Source organism: Ranitomeya variabilis, chromosome 2 (assembly GCF_051348905.1).
Source record: "Ranitomeya variabilis isolate aRanVar5 chromosome 2, aRanVar5.hap1, whole genome shotgun sequence".
Taxonomy (NCBI): Eukaryota; Metazoa; Chordata; class Amphibia; order Anura; family Dendrobatidae; genus Ranitomeya; species Ranitomeya variabilis.
Window position 1 is genome coordinate 720,324,015 of NC_135233.1, and position 19,909 is coordinate 720,343,923.

General features: G+C 39.3%; 1 protein-coding gene across 3 annotated transcripts; it reads left to right on the forward strand.

Moving 5' to 3' along the window:
- The first annotated feature begins 1,158 nt into the window (after positions 1-1,158).
- On the forward strand, positions 1,159-18,029 carry VGLL2 (vestigial like family member 2). 3 transcript variants are annotated; one of them, XM_077292848.1, is made up of 4 exons: positions 1,159-1,428; positions 4,018-4,327; positions 12,451-12,966; positions 16,994-18,029. In XM_077292848.1, exons 1-4 carry the CDS (start codon positions 1,348-1,350, stop codon positions 17,035-17,037), a joined length of 951 nt encoding a protein of 316 aa, XP_077148963.1. In that variant the 5' UTR covers positions 1,159-1,347; the 3' UTR covers positions 17,038-18,029. The 3 variants fall into 3 exon arrangements, with proteins under 3 accessions (XP_077148963.1, XP_077148964.1, XP_077148965.1); XM_077292849.1 differs by having other exon boundaries at positions 1,163-1,428; positions 17,146-18,029; XM_077292850.1 differs by lacking the exon at positions 1,159-1,428 and adding an exon at positions 3,672-3,804.
- The last annotated feature ends 1,880 nt before the right edge of the window (positions 18,030-19,909 follow it).

Below are 19,909 nucleotides of genomic sequence, written 5' to 3' on the forward strand. Positions count from 1 at the left end.
GCTCGGTATTCATGTACTAGTGGTGTACTGGTGTTCTAGTCATGTAGAGATGGTGGTTCTGGTGTTGTATTCATGTACTAATGGTGGTTCTGATGCTGTACTCATGTACTGTACCAATCACTGAAAAAAATACTGTTCAGTATTCTACTCATAGAGCAGAGCTTTTGCGTTAGTGCTTGCACAGAGCGGACTAGAGTGTTAATTGAAAGAATCTGTACACTGCTCTCACGGAATGGTATATGTGCCAACCTGACTCACCACTAAGCGCTATGGCTGCATTCTCACAATTGTCCACAGTGCATTTCTTTTGCCACTGTAAAAAGGCAACGTTTTGGCTGCAAGTTTCTAAAACTGCAGATAGTTTTTGTTGCAGTTGTTGCAAAAAAAAACTTCACTGCAGCAGTAATGCAGCCTCAGGGTATTTTCACATGTGACTTTTTGCTGTGTTTTTTTAATGCAAATTTTCAGCCGCGTTTTACAGTAGCCTATGAGATTTCAGAAATCTCATGCACACGGCACAGTTTTTTTATTTCAGTTTTTTGTGCTTTGCTTGATTTTTGCAGATTGTGGTACGTCACTTCTTTCAGCGTTTTTCACCCACTTAAAGTAATGGGTGGTAAAAAAAAAATGCTGAAAAAACCCTGCAGGTATCAGGTTTCGCTGCATTTTTTGTGCCAAAACCTTATGAAGCAGAATATGATTTTTTTGGCACTAAACATTATCAGCATGTACAAGAGACAAATGTAGCGTGACAAAAACACAGCAAGAAAAGCAAGGAAAAACATGCTTTTTTTCCTGCAGCTTCTTTACTGCCAAGAGAACAGGTTTCTCTGCAGAAGAAAAAAACGCCACTTGTAAACATAGCTGTAAAGTACAAGGGGCAGCATAAACTCTCAGCATAGCCCTGCTGCCCTGGCATAATGCCACTCTGTCCCTCCAGGCTGGGATTGCACTGTGGTATTAGAGGCTTGAGGTCCCACGTGTACACAGTGGCTTGTGGAGTGGGCACAGCACAGAGAGGGGAAAGGTGAGCAGGACTGGGATCAAAGACCCTCTATGTGTGCAGGATAATAGAGCAGCACTGCAGGGGGCGGGTGGTGGGAGGGAAGTGTTCTCTGTGCCGTGGGCCCCCTCACAGACCCTGTTCTCCCACCTCTAGTGCTGACGCGTGGGAGATAAATGCCCCCTCCTGTCACTCTGTCCCACGCCGGGCTCGTAGTCACTGAGAGCTGCAGCGGAGACACTGGAGCTCCTGGACTCGTTCCCCTGTGGACAAGAAGCCGCACTGGACATTAATGCACCCGCACAGCACCGCAGGAACCGCATCCACTCCATCTACTGCTAGCCATGAGCTGTCTGGATGTAATGTACCAAGTGTATGGTCCGCCCCAGCCGTACTTCACCGCTGCCTATAGTCCCTATCATCAGGTAGGTTAGTCTGCCAGGCTGGCTGGCCGTGTCATTGCAAGAGCATCGGGATTACTCACCGAGCCATCACTTCACGATGACAAACCCAGATCTGCTGCATCTACTCTCTATGGTTATATGAAGTGTCAAACTTCTCAACTGTGAAGTGTCCACCGCACGCCGGGCGCCGGGTAATTAGCTGCTAATCACAATATTTACCTAGCTCCCTCAATGCAAATAGGTGCAGCACGGAAGGAACAATTGGAGAAGTGAAGGAACAAAAGTGTGTACGGATAGGAACAAGTGTGTATGTAAACGTCTGCAAGTATTCAAAGGTAGATGTCTATGTGTATGCAAGTGTAGGGATAGGAATAGGTGTAGAAGTGGAAGTATCTAAATGTACAAATATAGAGGTATACAAGTATATATGTATACAAGTGTAGGGACAGGAATAGGTGTAGAAATGGAAGTATCTAAATGTACAAATATAGAGGTATACAAGTATATATGTATACAAGTGTAGGGATAGGAATAGAAGTGGAAGTATATAAATGCACAAATATAGATGTATACAACTTAGTATATATGTATACAAGTGTAGGGATAGGAATAGAAGTGGAAGTATCTAAATGTACAAATATAGATGTATACAAGTATATATGTATACAAGTGTAGGGATAGGAATAAGAGTAGAATTGGAAGTATATTAATGTACACATATAGATGTATACAAGTATATATGTATACAAGTGTAGGGATAGGAATAAGAGTAGAAGTGGAAGTATATAAATGTACAAATATAGATGTATACAAGTATATATGTATACAAGTGTAGGGATAGGAATAAGAGTAGAAGTGGAAGTATATAAATGTACACATATAGATGTATACAAGTATATATGTATACAAGTGTAGGGATAGGAATAAGAGTAGAAGTGGAAGTATATAAATGTACACATATAGATGTATACAAGTATATATGTATACAAGTGTAGGGATAGGAATAAGAGTAGAAGTGGAAGTATATAAATGCACAAATATAGATGTATACAAGTATATATGTATACAAGTGTAGGGATAGGAATAAGTGTAGAATTGGAAGTATATAAATGTAGAAATATAGATGTATACAAGTATATATGTATACAAGTGTAGGGATAGGAATAAGAGTAGAATTGGAAGTATCTAAATGTACAAATGCAGATGTGTACAAGTATGTATGTATATAATTGTAGAAGTTGCCATGTACAGATAGGAACTAGTGTAGAAGTGGATGTGTACAGGTGTAGATGTATATGTATATAAGTGTAGAAGTAACCATAAACATATAGGAACTAGTGTAGAAGTGGATGTATACAAATGGAGTAGTAGCCGTGTACAAATAGGAATAAATGTACATGTAGATGCATAGAAGTGTAGATGTCTTGTACGGATAGGAACAAGTGTATATGCAGATGTATACAAGTGTTTAAATGTAGACTTGTAGGAATAGATGCAGACTTCTAGGCATCTAGTACAATGCACTTACTAAGAATACTTATTTTGTGTGCAAATGTGTGTAGATCAATAGGAACATTTGTACATGTTCAGTAGATCGATGAATGCAAGTATACATGCTGATGCATACACGTGGATAAATGTAGACTTGTAGGTATGTAATACACTTCATGAGAATACATGTAGCTTTATATGCAAGGGTTGAAATGTATAAAAGTAGAAGTAGAGTAGTGGGGATGTAATGCAGATCATGAGAGTATATTTAACTTTATATGCAAGCAATCATGTATGATTAGTATATATACAAGTGTAGATGTAGACGTGTAGGTTTTCATATGCAAGTAAATATATAGATAGGATCAAGTGTACATATAGATGACTAAATGTGTAGATGTAGATGCTTGTGTATGTAATATAATGAAATTCATACAGATACACATAGCTATATATATATATATATATATATATATATATATATATATATATATATATATATATATATATATATATATATATATATATACCCTAGTCCATCGCTGGTGAACAGGTGTACGAGGGTCCGGACACAGTTCTTTGTTTGGTAATTGTGCAGACTTGGGTTACACGGTTTCCCATGTCCTGCACCTGTTCTAGTCCGTTGCACAGCAGAGCTGGAGGCGATGCCCCCATTGTTGCCGGCACTGGGGGTCTGCTATACCGCAGGCGGTGGTTTGCGCAGTATTAGCGCAGTGGGGCTTGAATTCGCTGGGACATATTAGTAAGTAGAGGGATGGGACTTGATTATGGGCTTTTGCACCCTGGGACACGTTCCTAGGGCTGAGACATTCTGAATGACGGCCATGGATTTGTTTGCGACTTGAGGATCGTTCTCCCTTTTCTGAGCCAGAGATCACACTAAAGGTAATGCTGCAGCCATGTGTTCGGTCAGAGATCAGGAGGATTATCCCGGCCATATTAGTGATCAGGTCCTTTTAGCTCTGGGTGTTAGATTTGCTCTGCATTGGATTCGTCTTCCGCTGTCTTTGCGCACCTTGCCCTCAGTGACTCCGTGTCTGTCAGCATACCCTTAACATTTCTGTTGGCTGATTGATGTTTTTTGCATATTTTTTTTAGAAGCTAGCGTTCTACTCGAAAATGCAGGAAGCTCCTGAAAGTGCCAGTAGCAGTGCCAGCAGTAGTACCAGCAGCAGTGCCAGCTCCTTCTCCACCCATGTCCCAGCCAGTATTAAGGAGGAGGACTGCAGCCCCGACAAGGAGAGGCCCCCTGAAGCAGAGTACATCAACTCCCGATGCATCCTGTTCACTTATTTCCAGGGAGACATCAGTTCGGTGGTGGATGAGCACTTCAGCAGAGCCCTGAGCCAGCCCAGCAGCTACTCTCCCAGCAGTGCCAAGGCTCCCCGGAGTGCCAGCTCCTGGAGAGGTGAGGCCACTAAGACTGCTTCATGTCATGGTTTCTACTAACAGGTGGCACAGCTGGGCTTACTCTACACGGTCTCCCTATTGTTTCTGCAGTATCAATTTCAGATTTTCACCTGCACCTTAATATAAAGTTACATTATACTAGTTAAAGTGGAAAATGACTGATATTTAGGAGTAAATCATAACTACAAGCAAATGCAATTTTTATATAAATTTTACCCGTGTGCAGAGATTTTAGTATAGTTATAGTAAGTATCAGCACACATTTTACAGTCACAGCATAATGTAATGTCACCCAATCTAATAGACCAGAGTGTAACAGAGTAAAAAGTTGTGCATCCAGTCTACAGCAGGATTTAGTGGTGTCAGTATAATTATGGACAGCAATTTAATGGACAGGGTTTTAATTAAATAGCTATGATGGTTTAGGCAATTTAGACAAATTCTTTCTGCTAAATGTGAAAATGAATAAGGTACAACAGGTTCTGTAGAAAAATAACACATAAATATATATATTTAAAATTATTCCTTTAGTTCTTTAACATTCACTGTCTTTTGATTTTCTTTCATTGCATAATATAGATAAATCCAAGTTTAATTTATATATATATATATATATATATATATAAAACATATATAGTATGTATATGTATATACACTATATACATATATATGTAGTATATGAAAATAACTTATACTGTTTATATATACAGTATATTTGTATGTATCAGCTATATTCACTGTGATCACAATATATAATATTACTATGACTATAAATCTATATCTCAGTACACCCGCTCTGGCTTGGTTGGCATATTGTATAAGCAGGTGAATCTATGGAATTCTTTACAACTCTATACAGAATTAATAGTCCTCAGTGCACTACACAAAGTCACTACTTTAAGGTGCTTTACTTCATGCAATTTTTTTTTTGCCATTTTTGCATCCAAATCCAGAAGTGGGCCATAACGTAACAGAATTGGATAGGAAGGGTTTTTTTTTTAATCAACTCCAAGTTTTTGCTTGAAAAACTGCATTAAAAGCCTCCATAATAAAGTTACTTGTAAAAGACTGCAAATAATCTGTCCCTGATTCCCTTCTACTAATTCTTTCCCCAGTAGATCAGACTGATTGTAACTTTTATTGCATCCCAGTGTTTGGAGATGTCACTCTGGACATAGAAATCTGGCTTCATGTCTTGAGTTTGATGCAAATTGTCTTGCCACGTTGACAGATGAAGAGAACTTACGTGAGTGATTAGAAGAGTCTGTGGCTAGCGGGGGGTAACGCTAGCGTTAGATGTGTGTAGTAGTACTCTTACTTCATACTGGTAGAAGACCCTGTATCATACTTTTTCCTAGTATCTATTCTATTTTTCGCAATAGTCCATCAACTTTGTGACTTTGGGTGTTGCTCTGATAATTCACACTGTAGGAAGGACAATATGGAGGAAAGAACTAGCTGCCAATAGAATTACACTATGCCAATTACTAGCGGTGGAATGAAAACATTAACTCTTGGTTTTCAGTTTAATGGAAATATGTGTGGATTTGTTGGCGCTAGCCATTCTCAATGACGTACGTAACAATAGAGGAGCTGGACTTGTCATTTAGCTCTGTTGTCGATCTATAAAATAATGCGGTGGGTTTCGTTATAATCCTAGGTGAAATCTTTGAGGAAAATTGACAAACTTAGCCCCAGTGCATGATAAAAGCTTATTCATGTTACATCTCACAAGCATGGCTCTGCTACAATGGACTTGTTCACTCAGCTGCCCATTCACCATATTCTAAACGAAGTATTGTGTTTGTCAATTAATAGGTTATGTCCATGGAAATCATTCATTTAAGAGGGTAAGACTTCAATAACTGATTTTAACAGATCCAAAATATCACTCAGTTTGGGTATAACAACCTGCGGCGCTCCAGCTGTTGTGAAACGACAACTCCCAGTATGCCCGGATAGACCCCTACAGGAAGACCCCTAGTCTCACCACAGTCTAGATCTGATTTGTGCTTAAAAAAAAATAAAGTATGTTACATTGTTCTCTTCAAGCGTACTGGTGGCTGTGGGCATGCATTATCATCTTCAATTAAAGCGGTTGTCTACTACTTTGATACATTGATGACCTATTCTTCTATGAGACTATTAAATTAGATTGGGGGGGTCTGTCCAAACCCTATGTATCTGCTCTTATCAGCTCCGTTACCGGCTTGATGTAAAAAATATAGGGTATCAGAGCAGCACGGTTTAGGTACTGAAAATGAGCTCCTATTCACTTCAGTAGGAGCTGAGATGCAGTTCCAGTCATCGGTATTGAAGTAGTGGACATCTCCTTTAAGGCACAAAATCTCAGAGCTTTCCAGGCTAAGCACAACCTGGACTCAAGACTGATCCCTAATTTGCCATACACTGTAACAAACTATCAGACAGGAAAGGGTTTTGTACTGAAGGTGAATTTAGTTCACATGGTAATTGCTGGACCCTATGTATGTAGCAAATTTTCTGCTATAACATTTTTAGCCTGGATATAAACAAGAATGTGCGATTTCACTGGCGCCACATATTCTGAAGATGCCGAAAAACTAGCATTTTTTTTAGCATATTGTAATTAATAAAAAAACTTAAAAATGTCTGTAAATTCGTCTGCGTTCCACATAGCAAGCATGCAACTGAAGATATGCATTGTAGTTATCTCCAGCATAATCCACATGGATTGGGGCCTGATACTACTGAGAATTGCACCAGTTCATACCATGGTTTTAGTGCAAATCTTTGCAGATGAGTGGTATTTATTGCTACTTATTGTATTTTATGTAAACTATACACATACATAAAAGCAGCAAACACTTTATAGTTACTAAGTAAAGCAGTGAGCCATTGCTGCAATGTGATATGGCAGGCCGTGCCGCTGTGTGATGTCACCGATCTCTGCTCGCTGCCTCCATAGATGTCTAATATTAGGCATTAGCACAGTCTTTGGAGGCCGTTTCAGACTACAGCTTAGGTAATAATCTGAAGCTGTGGGACATCCTTCTCCATTACCATTCCAACAGATTCAGGAGCTGCCGTGATCTGCACAGAATTAAAACATCATGGTTTAATAAAGATATGGAGCCCATAACTTTTTTATGGATACTGGCTGGAGGGTCACTTTCATTTATGGGTGTTGGGAATGAGCAAATCTTTAAACGCAACCTGTCAGGAACTGTAGGGTCTAAAACTGGGGAGAATAATAGAAGACCAGTTAACACATGTCTTTTTGGCTTCAAATAGACATTCCATGGCTGAGAAAATCAAATTCTGTAAATGAGACTGCAAGTGCACTAAAGGTGGGCCTACTTCAGTAAAGGTGCGTCTACTTCAATAAAGGTGGTGTCATGCCGCAGCTATGCAGGTACACGTACGCTCCACTAGATGGCAGTAGAGTGGAGGGAAGACTGCAACACTTGCCAGAGCAGACCTGCAGTGCTGCAGTGAGGCCACCACCAGGTGGCAACAGGGTAGTCAAATAAGTCGTGTCAAAACCAGGAGAGTAAGGTAGTGTAAAGGGGAAAATTAACTCAGAGTCAGAGACATGCCAGGGGGTCAATACCAGATGGAGGCAGAAGTAGCAGGAGCAATAGACAGAGTCAGCTCAGAGACAAAGCCGAGTCAAGTACCAGAGAGTCCAAAACAAAGGCAAAACACTGAGTCTGAACAGGGGAAGGGGAATGAACAGACAAGGGAATAGTCAGGAGTCGTAGCAGGACAAATCAGGATATAACCAGAGTCAACTACTCACGCCGTAGGTAGAAGCTATAACTGACACCGCCTGCAGGATGCAGTGGAGATAAATAGCAAGCCTGAGACCAGACTGAGGCTGAGAAAAGTTAACCCCTGACATGATCAGACCGCAAAAAGAGAAGACAGGACTCAAAACCCAGTTTGGATCATGACAGATGGGCCTACTTCAGTAAAGGTGGGCCTACTTCAGTAAAGGTGGGCCTACTTCAGTAAAGGCGGGCCTACTTCAGTAAAGGTGGGCCTACTTCAGTAAAGGTGGGTCTACTTCAGTAAAGGCAGGCCTACTTCAGCAGGTGTACTGACCCGCCTCCTTGTGCTAACCCCATTTCCTTGATTGATATTTTATCTGCACCAAAGAAATGCCTTAAGTACAGGAGGATTATGCTAGGGAACTGGGCATTATTCACATGTTTATTATATTCATAGACATGAGCCTATTATAATCTATAGGCCTGTTCATTAATTTTTTTTTCACACTGATTGTCCACGAAAAATGAGACATGTTAATTTTTAATCCAATTTGCGCATTCAAGTGAATGAGTCTGTTTAAAAACATGAACAGTACTTGGATGTCATCCGTGTGTTCTCCAGGAGCTGTCCAATTTTTTTACTTTGTAAACAGGTATTCCCATCTCCAAGATCCAATCCCAATATATAGTTGGTTTAATAATAATAATAATAATAATAATAATAATAATAATAATATTAGCAAATAGCTCCAATTATAAATGTAGTAAAGTTTTTCTGATTCGCTATGTTACTTAGGCTGGTTTCACATTTGCGTTTTTTGCCGCTGTGTTTTAGCGCAAAAAAACGCATGCTTTTTTTCCCTATATTTAACATTAAAAACGCATGCGTTTTTTTTGTATGCATTTTGCTGCATTTGACAACGCATGCGTTGTTTCTATGCTTGCGTTTGGTTGCAGAAATGAAACATGTAGTAATATCTAGAGGCGTTTTTTTGCCGCAAAAAAACGTATTGCTGTCTATGTAAACGCATGCGTTTTTAAGCACATGCGTTTGGTTGCGTTTTAAACGCATGCATTTCAATAGAAAAAAACAAGAATACACACTGATAAGCCACCCCCCACCATCAAGGTGATAAAGGGATCCAAATCCTAACCCTAACCCTACCCCTAACCCTAACCCTAACCCTAGGGATCCTAACCCTAACCCTAACCCTACCCCTAACCCTAACCCTAACCCTAACCCTAGGGATCCTAACCCTAACCCTAACCCTACCCCTAACCCTAACCCTAACCCCAACCCTAGCTATTTCTATTTATAGTGGGTTTTCTAGATGATTTTGATGATTGGCAGCTGTCACACACTTGTCAGCATGCGTTTCAAAAACGCAAACGCAGGAAAAAACGCATGTAAACGCGTCAAAACGCCACTTTTTTTTACCGCATGAGAAAACGCATGCGTCTAAAAAACGCAGCGTTTGCACGCGTTTACATGCGTTTTTTTCACCACCTGCGTTTGCGTTTTAAACGCTGCGTTTTTAAACGCAAATGTGAAACTAGCCTTACACATATGCAGGCATTGCAGGACCTTAGGTGTCCATGGTTACGACCACTCATATAGTAACAGTTAGTTGTTAGTGGTCATAACCATGGATACTTAAGGTCCTGCAATGTCTGAACATGAAGAAATAGACATAGCACATCAGAAGAACTGTATTAAATTTCTAATTGAAGGCATTTTCCAATATTATTATTACACTTACTGCCTATTGGTATAGGATCTTGGAGATGGGAATACGCCTTTAAGGCCTCATTTATACGTCCATCTTCTACCCATTTTTTTACTGACCAAAATGGATGAAAATTGGATCCAGCAGACTGTGAAAAATTATCATTTTTTTCTCTTACACCAAAATAAAAAAGATATCTGAGTGAAGAGTTATCTGGAGAGTCAGCGCAGATGTCTTTTTAATTTCAGACAAACCTAAGTGACTACCCCTACAAATAGGCAAAGTAAAAGCTCCCAAATAGATGCGTTAGAAAAAAGGTTTTATAAATATGGGGGTTTAAAGGGACTCTGTCACCTGGATTTGGAGGGAACAATTTTCAGCCATAGAGGCGGGGTTTTCGGGTGTTTGATTCACCCTTTCCTTACCCGCTGGCTGCATGCTGGCTGCAAAATTGGATTGAAGTTCATTCTCTGTCCCCCGTAGTACATGCCTGCACAAGGCATACCTGTTGCAGCTGCAGAAATCTTACAATAGCTTACCGTAGTAAAAAACACCATATAGTGTTACAATAATGTCAATGAGTATCATTTCTCCTTGCGGAGATTGACATGCTAAGCATGCTGAGATGAGGAGACTTAAAGCTGCAATGCTCCTCTGGGAAATACGCAAATTATGCAAATTGTCTCTTCAGAGAGGAAGAGAGCTAGAACTCTAGTGCCACCTATTTGAAGTAGCAATCCTAACAGTCAATGTCGACCCTTTAACGAGCCTTGTCACATGACTTAGGATAATAGCTAAACCAGAATCTCAATTTGCAGACACTGTGTTTTGGGATACTGCCCCTCGTCAGTGCAAAGTGGAGATCTGGTTTGGCTGTGTGAGAGGTGTCTGATCGGGATCCAAGAAGTATCGTTTCTCTTCTTGGATATCGGTCAGACTCCTCTCAATCAGCCAAACCAGAACTCCACTTTGCACTGACGAGGGGCAGTACCCCGAGTACGACAAGGCTCGTTAAAGGGTCGACATTGACTCTTAGGATTGCTACTTCCAATGGGTGGCACTGAAATTCTAGTTCTCTTCCTCTCCGAAGAGATAATTTGCATAATAATGTCAATAACATGCTCATAAAGCATATTAGGCTAAGCTCACAGGAGCGTATAAAAAAGTACAAGCTTTATTCAGAAATCTCAGACGATTTTCATCAATGCTCATTTGTATGCAAACCGTGTGCCATCCATGTGTCCATTATCTACAGTATGTCCATGTATACATTATCTATGTCCATGTGGCATCCGTGTGTCCATTATCTATGTATGTGTGCCATCCATGTGTCCATTATTTACAGTATGTCCGTGTATACATTATCTATGTACGTGTGCCATCCATGTGTCCATTATCTATGTACGTGTGCCATCCATGTGTCCATTATCTATGTCTGTGTGCCATCCGTGTGTCCATTATCTATGTCCGTGTGCCATCCGTGTGTCCATTATCTATGTCCGTGTGTCCACTATCTATGTCCGTGTGTCCTTTATCTGTCTGTCTGCCATCCGTGTGTCCATTATCTATGTCCGTGTGCCAGCCGTGTGTTCATTATCTATGTTCGTGTGTCCATTATCTATGTCCGTGTGCCATCAGTGTGTCCATTATCTTCGTCTGTCTGACATCTGTATTAATATATTAATATTTTAAAATGTACATGATCAAATACAGTTTCCTAGGTTATTAATGGTAATGTACTGTATCTGTAAAAATTGACTGCAATATGGACGTTCTGTATGAGATCCGATATTATTTTTTCTTTCTGTACATTCATAGACCTAGATAGGCAAGTCTCATCCAACTTACGGAAGATTTGGTCCAGGAAAAAAAAACTTATCTGAACAGTACAATTGAATAACATTGGTCCTAGCGCTGTCGGTGTGATGTCAGTCTTTTTACCCACAAAATCTTCCTAAGAGCCATTTTTTATAGTTCTTTTATTTACAATAATTTTTTTGCCCCTTTAATCTTTTATGCCACTCATAATAGTATTGATTCTGCTGTTTCCTCACATTGGATATCATTCCAGCTTTTAAACACTATCTCTCTGACTACTGTATTACTAATTTATTCAACATTTTCTTTATTTGTTATCCATGTATTTTGTTGGACTTTAGTCATTTCATTACAAGATCACATAATATGTAAAGTTTGGACTGAGGTAAGGCTTTGTTCACATTTAGTTTTTGCTTTCTGACAGATGTGTTTATCATGAATATTTTCTGGTACTATATGCAACATTGGACTTCACTGTAGAAAAATGCATCTTGCACACCCTACGTGTATATGACAGTCCAGCATACTACAGTTTTCTTCACAGTGAAAAAAGAGAGAAAGATAGGGATGTCACACTTATATGTACTTAATAAATGAGATGTGAACAGAGCCTGAAAATGCACAAATGTGGCAGCAAGCCATTGTTTTTTAACCCAAGGATTTTATAATGCTGCATTGTTTATCTGTAAAAGAAATTTCTCTGAGGTAGGAAAGTATAATAATTGTAGTTACAGACTAAAGTTGTATTATACATAGTACTTTTTTGGTTATGTTTATAGAAAATACATGATATCACAGAGAAATGTATTTGTGCTATTCCACAGATCCATCTTTCCCAATGAGTCAACGAAGCTTTCCTCCATCTTTTTGGAACAGCAGCTACCAGCCGTCTGCAGCGCCACCGACCCTGGGCAGCAGCTTAGCCAGTCCGCTAAGTGGTCCTCATACAGAAATCCCTTTTGGAGCAGACCCTTATTCCCCTGCTTCTCTTCACAGCCATCTACACCAGGGACCACCTGAGCCCTGGCACCATGCACACCACCATCACCATCATCACCACCCATATTCTATTGGGGGAGCTATAAACAGTCAGGGTTCCAGTTATCCACGGGCTGGCATGCATGAGGTATACAGTACACACTTTGATCCCCGCTACAGTTCGCTCCTTGTCCCAGCATCAGTCAGACCTCATAGGATCACTCCAGCAGGAACGGCGCCTGGTGCCACACAGTGTGACCTGAGCAAGGGAGAGCCATCTGCATCTGCATGGACAAGCCCTGGTCCATATCCAGGACCAGCGGGAGACATGGGACAAAGCCTTAGCCTCAATGTTGATGCAGGTAAGAAGAGTAGGTATTCATTCATCACCACGTAGAGATGTCACTTTTAGGTTTAAGGTGTCATTATATAAACTGAAGTTATCAAAAAAGCTCCTCCAGGCAGACAAAGTGTAACCTGCTCACCACCATGCCCCAAAAAACACCTTATCCTAAAATCCTGACCATCCACCATCTTCCTAGTATAAACTGTGAGACATGAAGGATAATACATTAAAGGGGTTATCTACTAGTGGACAACCCCAGCTTCATCAATTTAGGGCCTCAATTAGAGTTAAATGAGGGTATACTCACCTTCTGCAATGGTGCTGTTGTAGCAATGGTGGCGCTGTTGTTCCTGGACAGTGATGTACATTGTTGTGTCACGTGCAGACTGTCCCTTGTTAGGTGCGGGCCTTGCTATTTCAGCCGAGAGGAATATTAGTCAGCTGCACACAAGGAGCAGCTACTTGTTGGCTGCGGCCTACACGTGAAACAAGTTACATCACTCTCTGGGAACAGCGGTACCGGCATTGCTAGAACAGCGATGCTGTGGCAGGTAAATATACAGTGTTTTTTTATTTCTGTTGGGCCCCTGGATTGATTCAGCTGGGGTTGTCCAGTTACGGACAGCCTTTTTAATACCACCAGTGCTGAAGAACAGTAGGTGACTTGTACTTCGCTCTTAAATATTCTACTAATACCCAACTGCTGAGAATCCTGGATTTTCACTAATCCAGTTATGACAAAATCGAAACAGGTGGGCTTAGTTACTCATTTCAATGGCAAGTTCAACTTTTATCATTAAAATCATTTAAATTAGGATTAAAATGAGCACACAGGCCTGCTGAATCAATGGCTTTCATTACAGGACATACACACTGCAGTTGTAGGGGCGAACATACCATTGGTGCCACTTGTGCAGCTGTACAGGTAAAGGGGAGCATCATAATGAGCTATGGAACGTCAAAGGGCCCATATACTGTTCTTCTCTTCTCTCTTGTCTGCCGCTGTGCACTTGTATATTAGAATTTGTAAAACATATATAACACACATACTAGATAAACATGGTAACATTTTTCAAGAAAAGAGGGCAACATATAAGTGTGGGTTAGTGAAGATCCATATATATCTAGTTGAACCAATTTTTGGATAGAGATCTTTAATGAGCCTTATTAATATATGTACGATGTATAAATGGGTGAGATGGACAAGATTGGTAACAGACTCTATTACTTGTCCTACCATTATTTGGGTGCTCATACTTTCCTAGGTGATTCATTCTTACATTGAAAGGACATTCATTAGATTTTGGCTGCACAGATCATGAACACCGATAAATTACAAACTTGGTTACATCTTACTGTGTATGGCCAGCCGAATGCAGCTCTACTCTTCCTTTTATATTTTGTGGCTGGACTAGAAATGTTAAACTTCTGTGCATGAAAAAATTATCAATACTTGGAAGAAAAAGTCGCATTTTCACCAGTTTGCTAATAGTAGGTTTATTTCGTAGAGTTTAGACCCAACACAAATAAGGGATTTGCAAAAATAGTTATTCACATAGAAATGGAAAGGATACAGGTCGTAAATGAAATTAGTGTAAGATATTGTGGTGTCAGGGGTTACATAATTTTTCTATATAAATAGGAACAAATTTTTCCTAATATAAATAATAATGGTTGACCAATGATTTTCTAAAACATAGTTACACAACACAATGTTAGTTATAAAGTAGTATTTCATTTAGTATTTATTATCACTATTAAGTGCCAATTTTGTATCCAGTGTAAAACAAAGCCACCCTGACAATGGTGGGGCTGAAAATCTAATTTCCCTATTTCAAGCACTCTTTGTAATGTAGCAAATTGAAGAAGCCAGGAGAGCCCATCAAGTAAAAATAGTTGGGATGTATGATTACAAATCGACATCAACCTGTAAAAAAGCATCAGAGAGCACAGACTTCTTACTTGACACCGGCGTAATTTATCTTGTGGTAGTTAGTAGACTTCTAGCAAACTTCTCACTTTCAGGTCTTCTGAATTGTTTTTCAATGTTTTCATTGCCGATGGTTAACCATTCATGCCAGCCATGCAATACATTCCTGCCCCGCACATTTGTCTCAGTTGTCTTTGTTTGGAGTTCCCTTTCCTGGATTGGGAAAGATAATGTTTCAGGTCCTTTAAGTCAGGATTTGGATAATTGATCAGTTCAGACTTTGTATGTTGTGGTGTTCTTACAACGGAAAGGAATCCCTATACAAACTGATATCGGCTGCCTTGTTTACAGTAAACACCAATGGTGTCAACTCTTCTCTGCCATGGTAGAAGACTATGTTTTCAGATTCTTTAGAGGATTCTTTGATCTGTTATAACATGATTTCTGTACATTAGTTAATCAGCATTCTCAATTTAGTTTTTGGCTGTTGTGTTATAACACTATTCATACAATTTAGCGACAATGAAAGAGAGAGCGGGAACATGATAGTCATATAAGCAAAAAGTATAAATCTCATGAGTAAGAATGTAAGGACATGTTGTCGTGATATTGAAAGATCAATGCAGAACCAAACAATAAAAAAAGAGAGGAAGGATTGATAGAGTGATGAGAAGACCGAGTGAGACGTTCAGGGAAGGTTGGTGAAATGTGACAACCATTATGGGCACTACAAATAAACTCCATGCCAAATTTTTGATGGGCTCTATCACATGTAAGAACTAAACACTAATATCAAATTAAACACATAGGCCCTGATTCATTTGCATGTATTTTCAAATCACTTTTTTTTGTCTTGTGGTATTCGCTGAAGTTTATTGCGCCAAATTCATCAAAAAGGCAGAGGCAATTAATTTGCTGCAAAGTAAAATGAAAATCTCTTCTTTCCTGTCATTAACTATTTTTGCGACTTTTTAATCAAAAAGTTGTGTCTTTCTCAACATGTTACAAAAACATGCAACTTTTTTAAAAGCATTCATAAAACTTCAATGGGGGAATTGGAGTAGAGTTGCGCAAACTTTTGCAATTTTTAAAAAAGTTACAATTAATAAATCAGCCAAAAACATTTGAAATCACTAAAATGCACCTATAAAGCAGAAAAAAAAAAAAAAAAACAGGCAGGCACATATAAAATAGGCTTAAAAAAGGCACAAATAGAGTATTGAATTGGGTGAAAACCAAAAAAAAAGATGTAAAACACAAACTAGACAAAAAACACGCTCAAAGGCAATGATAAATTGGGGCCATAATATTTGACATTTGTTTGTTTCAAAAGCAGAACCTCAAGATAAAAAATGCTTTCATCGGGAAATAGCACAATGTCCCGTGAGTCACATTTGTAGAGTTATACCTCGAGAACAGGTATATATCCCATATACATTGTCAGCATGAGACAAAAGAAATGCTGAGCTTAAGAGAGCAGATGAGCCAAGAGTGGAAAGCCCTGGTAAACTGGGTAAAAAAGGACAACAGTCACATTGAAATTTGAGGGCTTGCATACAAACAGAAAACTATTATTTTTCCCTAAACTATTTAAAAGGGTTTATAACTTTATACTTAGTTTAGTAAACATACTGAAGTACAATTAGACTTTTTAAGACAGCCACCTACATTCGTAAAAAAAATATGATCTTCTACAGAGGTTGTCTTCTTAAAGAAAATGCCCAGTAAGCAAAATACACAATGGAAGTGAAAAATCCATTGCAAGAAATTCGGTTAGTGGTCTTTTAAAAGAGGTAGTCTTCTAGAAAGGTGTCTTTATGTCTGATTATATTGATTTGTAAAGGTCAACTAATATTGCCACCTGATAAGATCACCTGGAACCTCACTTTAATGTAGAACATTGTAGGCTATATGTGATCTTTTATCACCATTTTATTTACAGTATAAAGATTTGTAAAAACTCTTTTCACATCTACCTATTATTTCTTCAAGTAGTGGCCACCCATATTATTATTTTACCCTGTCCTTAAATTTCTTGTACCTTTAATTCTTTCCACCCTTCTCAACCACCTCTCTCTTCCTCACTCTCCTTCTCTACCTCCTCCATTCCCAGGTTTACAGCCTCAGGATAAAAGCAAGGATCTGTACTGGTTTTAAAACCTGTTGCCCCTGTAGATCCTCTCCACCTTGTAGAAATGGTGGCATTCTGAGCTGAAATGGAGTTGCATTGGTTTGGTGGTAACAGCTTGTGATCTTGGTTTTCAGCTCGACGTTACACCTTCTGTGGAGGACCTCTCCTGAGCTGATCTGCTCAAAGACTCTCAGCCAAATCACTTAATCCAAGGCCCAGCACTAAGACTACAACCAGAGGATGGGAACAGGACTCCATGCCACTGGCCATGCAGGAGACATTCTTAATTCCTCCTTCAAAGACTCATATTTTTATTTAAAATGTGATCGACAAAATAATTGGTGCCACCAAAAATATATATAGAGATATAATTATATATTAATATAATTCACTTGCTTTCTTATAAGGGAAAAGGACTATTTTTGTTGTGAATATTTTTTATGCCTATGTGAAAATGTACTTTCCAAACCAAGCTGCCTGAAGAACAGAAGTCCAATGTGTTAGTACTATTCTTTTTGTGGTTATGCAGACAAAGCACGCACATTACACATGCAGACTATGGACATAAATGAAAGGACTAGGGTTTGACGGACTAAAAGCCCATATGTGGACATTCAATCCAGTCTGTTGTGAAGGGCAAGAATCTATCCAGGGCCACCTGCCCTAAGCTTATAGAAATGCAGCTGTTAGATGGACAACTGTTCAAACTCCAGAAATATGACAAGCAAGGTGGCACTTCTCAGGGTTTAGCCCAACAATCGCATTTGATTTTTTTTTTTTTTACAAGAGAATTTTATGATGAAAGAAGAATTGCTTTTCAAAACTGACAGCCTGTACATGGACGGAACAACTGCAGTAGGGTGAAAGGTGATACTCTACAGAGACACGTATTAGTGTGGCCAATGCATTTTTGTGTGCGTATATGTTGCTGTCATCTTGTCACTTTAATTTGTTTGGGAAACTGTGAGAGATGTATTTAATTGTAGGGTTTCTGCATTAAAATATCTTCATGTCCTTAGATGTGTTGATTATTGATCAGAACACATAGATTTATTTATATTATTAATAAAATTATTGCATTAAGGAAACCCACAACCAATAATACGTTTCTCTAATCTATTAGGTATATTTACATTAGTGCAACTGTTTTATAGTTATGCAGTGGTTTTATTATAGTAATTTATAGTTATAACTACTTTAATAGTTAGTTTGATCTATTTGAAAAAAGACAAGTGTAAATTCCAAACAGCGCTCAGAACTAAGAAATAGAAGGAAAGATGTCCTCCTGTAGGGTTTTGCTGTAAGTATACTACAATACTGACACTAGAAGAAAAACCCAACTGCGGGAGAGTGTCCTTAATTTCACCAAAGTAGCAATGTACTCGTGAAATAGATAATCCAAAATGCCACCACACGTATACTAATACTAAAGCGTATGCGTGTAGTTGTACACAAAAGCTACAACGACTACCTTGGGTATAGGTAGCTAAAATAGCTGGTTGCACTGATCCTGCACTTTGTCCATACAATGCATGTTCCAGCAGCTCTGGACAAAGTGCACTCAGCGTCAGTATTGTAATATACTTACCACAAAACCCTACAGGAGGACATCTTTTCTTCTATTTCTTAGTTCTGAGCACTGTTTGAAATTTACACTTGTCTTTTTTCAACACTATTTTGACAGGAGGTGGTTACTGTCATCCAACTTAGCAGTCAGAAACTCAGTAGTACGTCAAGCGCCAGTGGGCCATATAATTTATAGTTTGATCTATTTGTTTCAGAAGCGTACTACTCCACAACCAGCTGACTTCCTGTGAACGGGGGTGTCCATGATAGTAATTCCCATTGCACCACTCCCCAGGCTCCGTGCTTCCTTGGGGCAACTTCCCACCAAGTTACCAGCAAATACAGAGACAAATTGTTTCCAAGGCACCATAGAGAAAAACATAAGCAAAATGGCACCTAAAACTAGCCATTTTGCTTATTCTTGAAAAATGCCACTTGCTGGCCGAAGTGTTGCCTTGATGAATCATTTTGTATTCACAATTAAATTATCTCTGGTGCCTTGGATACATTTTGTCTCTGTTCCTATAAACTGGGGGGGACAAGCACTCCTGCTTGGCTGACAGCTCAAGCCAATGGCATCATTGCACTGTTGCCTAGACTATTAGCTCACAAAGCTGCTGTATGAGGCATCTCTGCATCTTCATCATTGGCAATGTCATGGAAGCTGGCCAAGATCTGGTTCTAAGATTGTGTTTCAGCGATCCCAGCCAGCTCCAGTGCAGTGCTTCCAACCTGACTATGAAAGAGCTTGTAAACACTGCTCATGTACGACCACTGCTTTTTTACCGTAGCATAGGTCGGTCATCTAAGAAACGATCAGTAAACAATAGAGGAGAAAACTGTAATATTCAAAAAAATGGGGACACATTTTAATAAATAGTAAACTGAAAAGTTGCTTGCTTGTTTTTAAAAGCGCTTTCAATTATACCCATCTCGAAATATGCGAATAACCCCGTAAGAAGTTTAGTTGGGCACAGGACTTGCAATAAGAGCCCATTCTTTCCATACCTATTTTAATACTGCTGGCACTATACACGGTCGTCAGGATGGATAAATGTTGCTATTACACTCAAGTGTCTGCCTGGGTGAGATTTCTATGTCTAGAAATATTTCAAGGGAGCAACAGCTTGGTGATTTATTGGGTTGATATCCGATACCTTGCCCGCTTCACCCAAGTTCGTCTGGCAGTACTACAGTGCAGGGTCTAATAATACGTGAAGGATGATTTTAATTAACATTATGCTTAGTAGAAAAAGTGAGATAACTGTACACCCAAACTCCTTGTATAAAAACATCTACATTTTATTCCACCTTGATGAAAAAAATCAGCAT

Coding starts and splice junctions, on each gene's coding strand:
- VGLL2 (XM_077292848.1), top strand. CDS start 1,348: ATGAGCTGTCTGGATGTAATGTACCAAGTGTATGGTCCGCCCCAGCCG. Junction 1,429..4,017: donor CCTATAGTCCCTATCATCAG/GTAGGTTAGTCT, acceptor TATTTTTTTTAG/AAGCTAGCGTTCTACTCGAA. Junction 4,328..12,450: donor GAGTGCCAGCTCCTGGAGAG/GTGAGGCCACTA, acceptor GCTATTCCACAG/ATCCATCTTTCCCAATGAGT.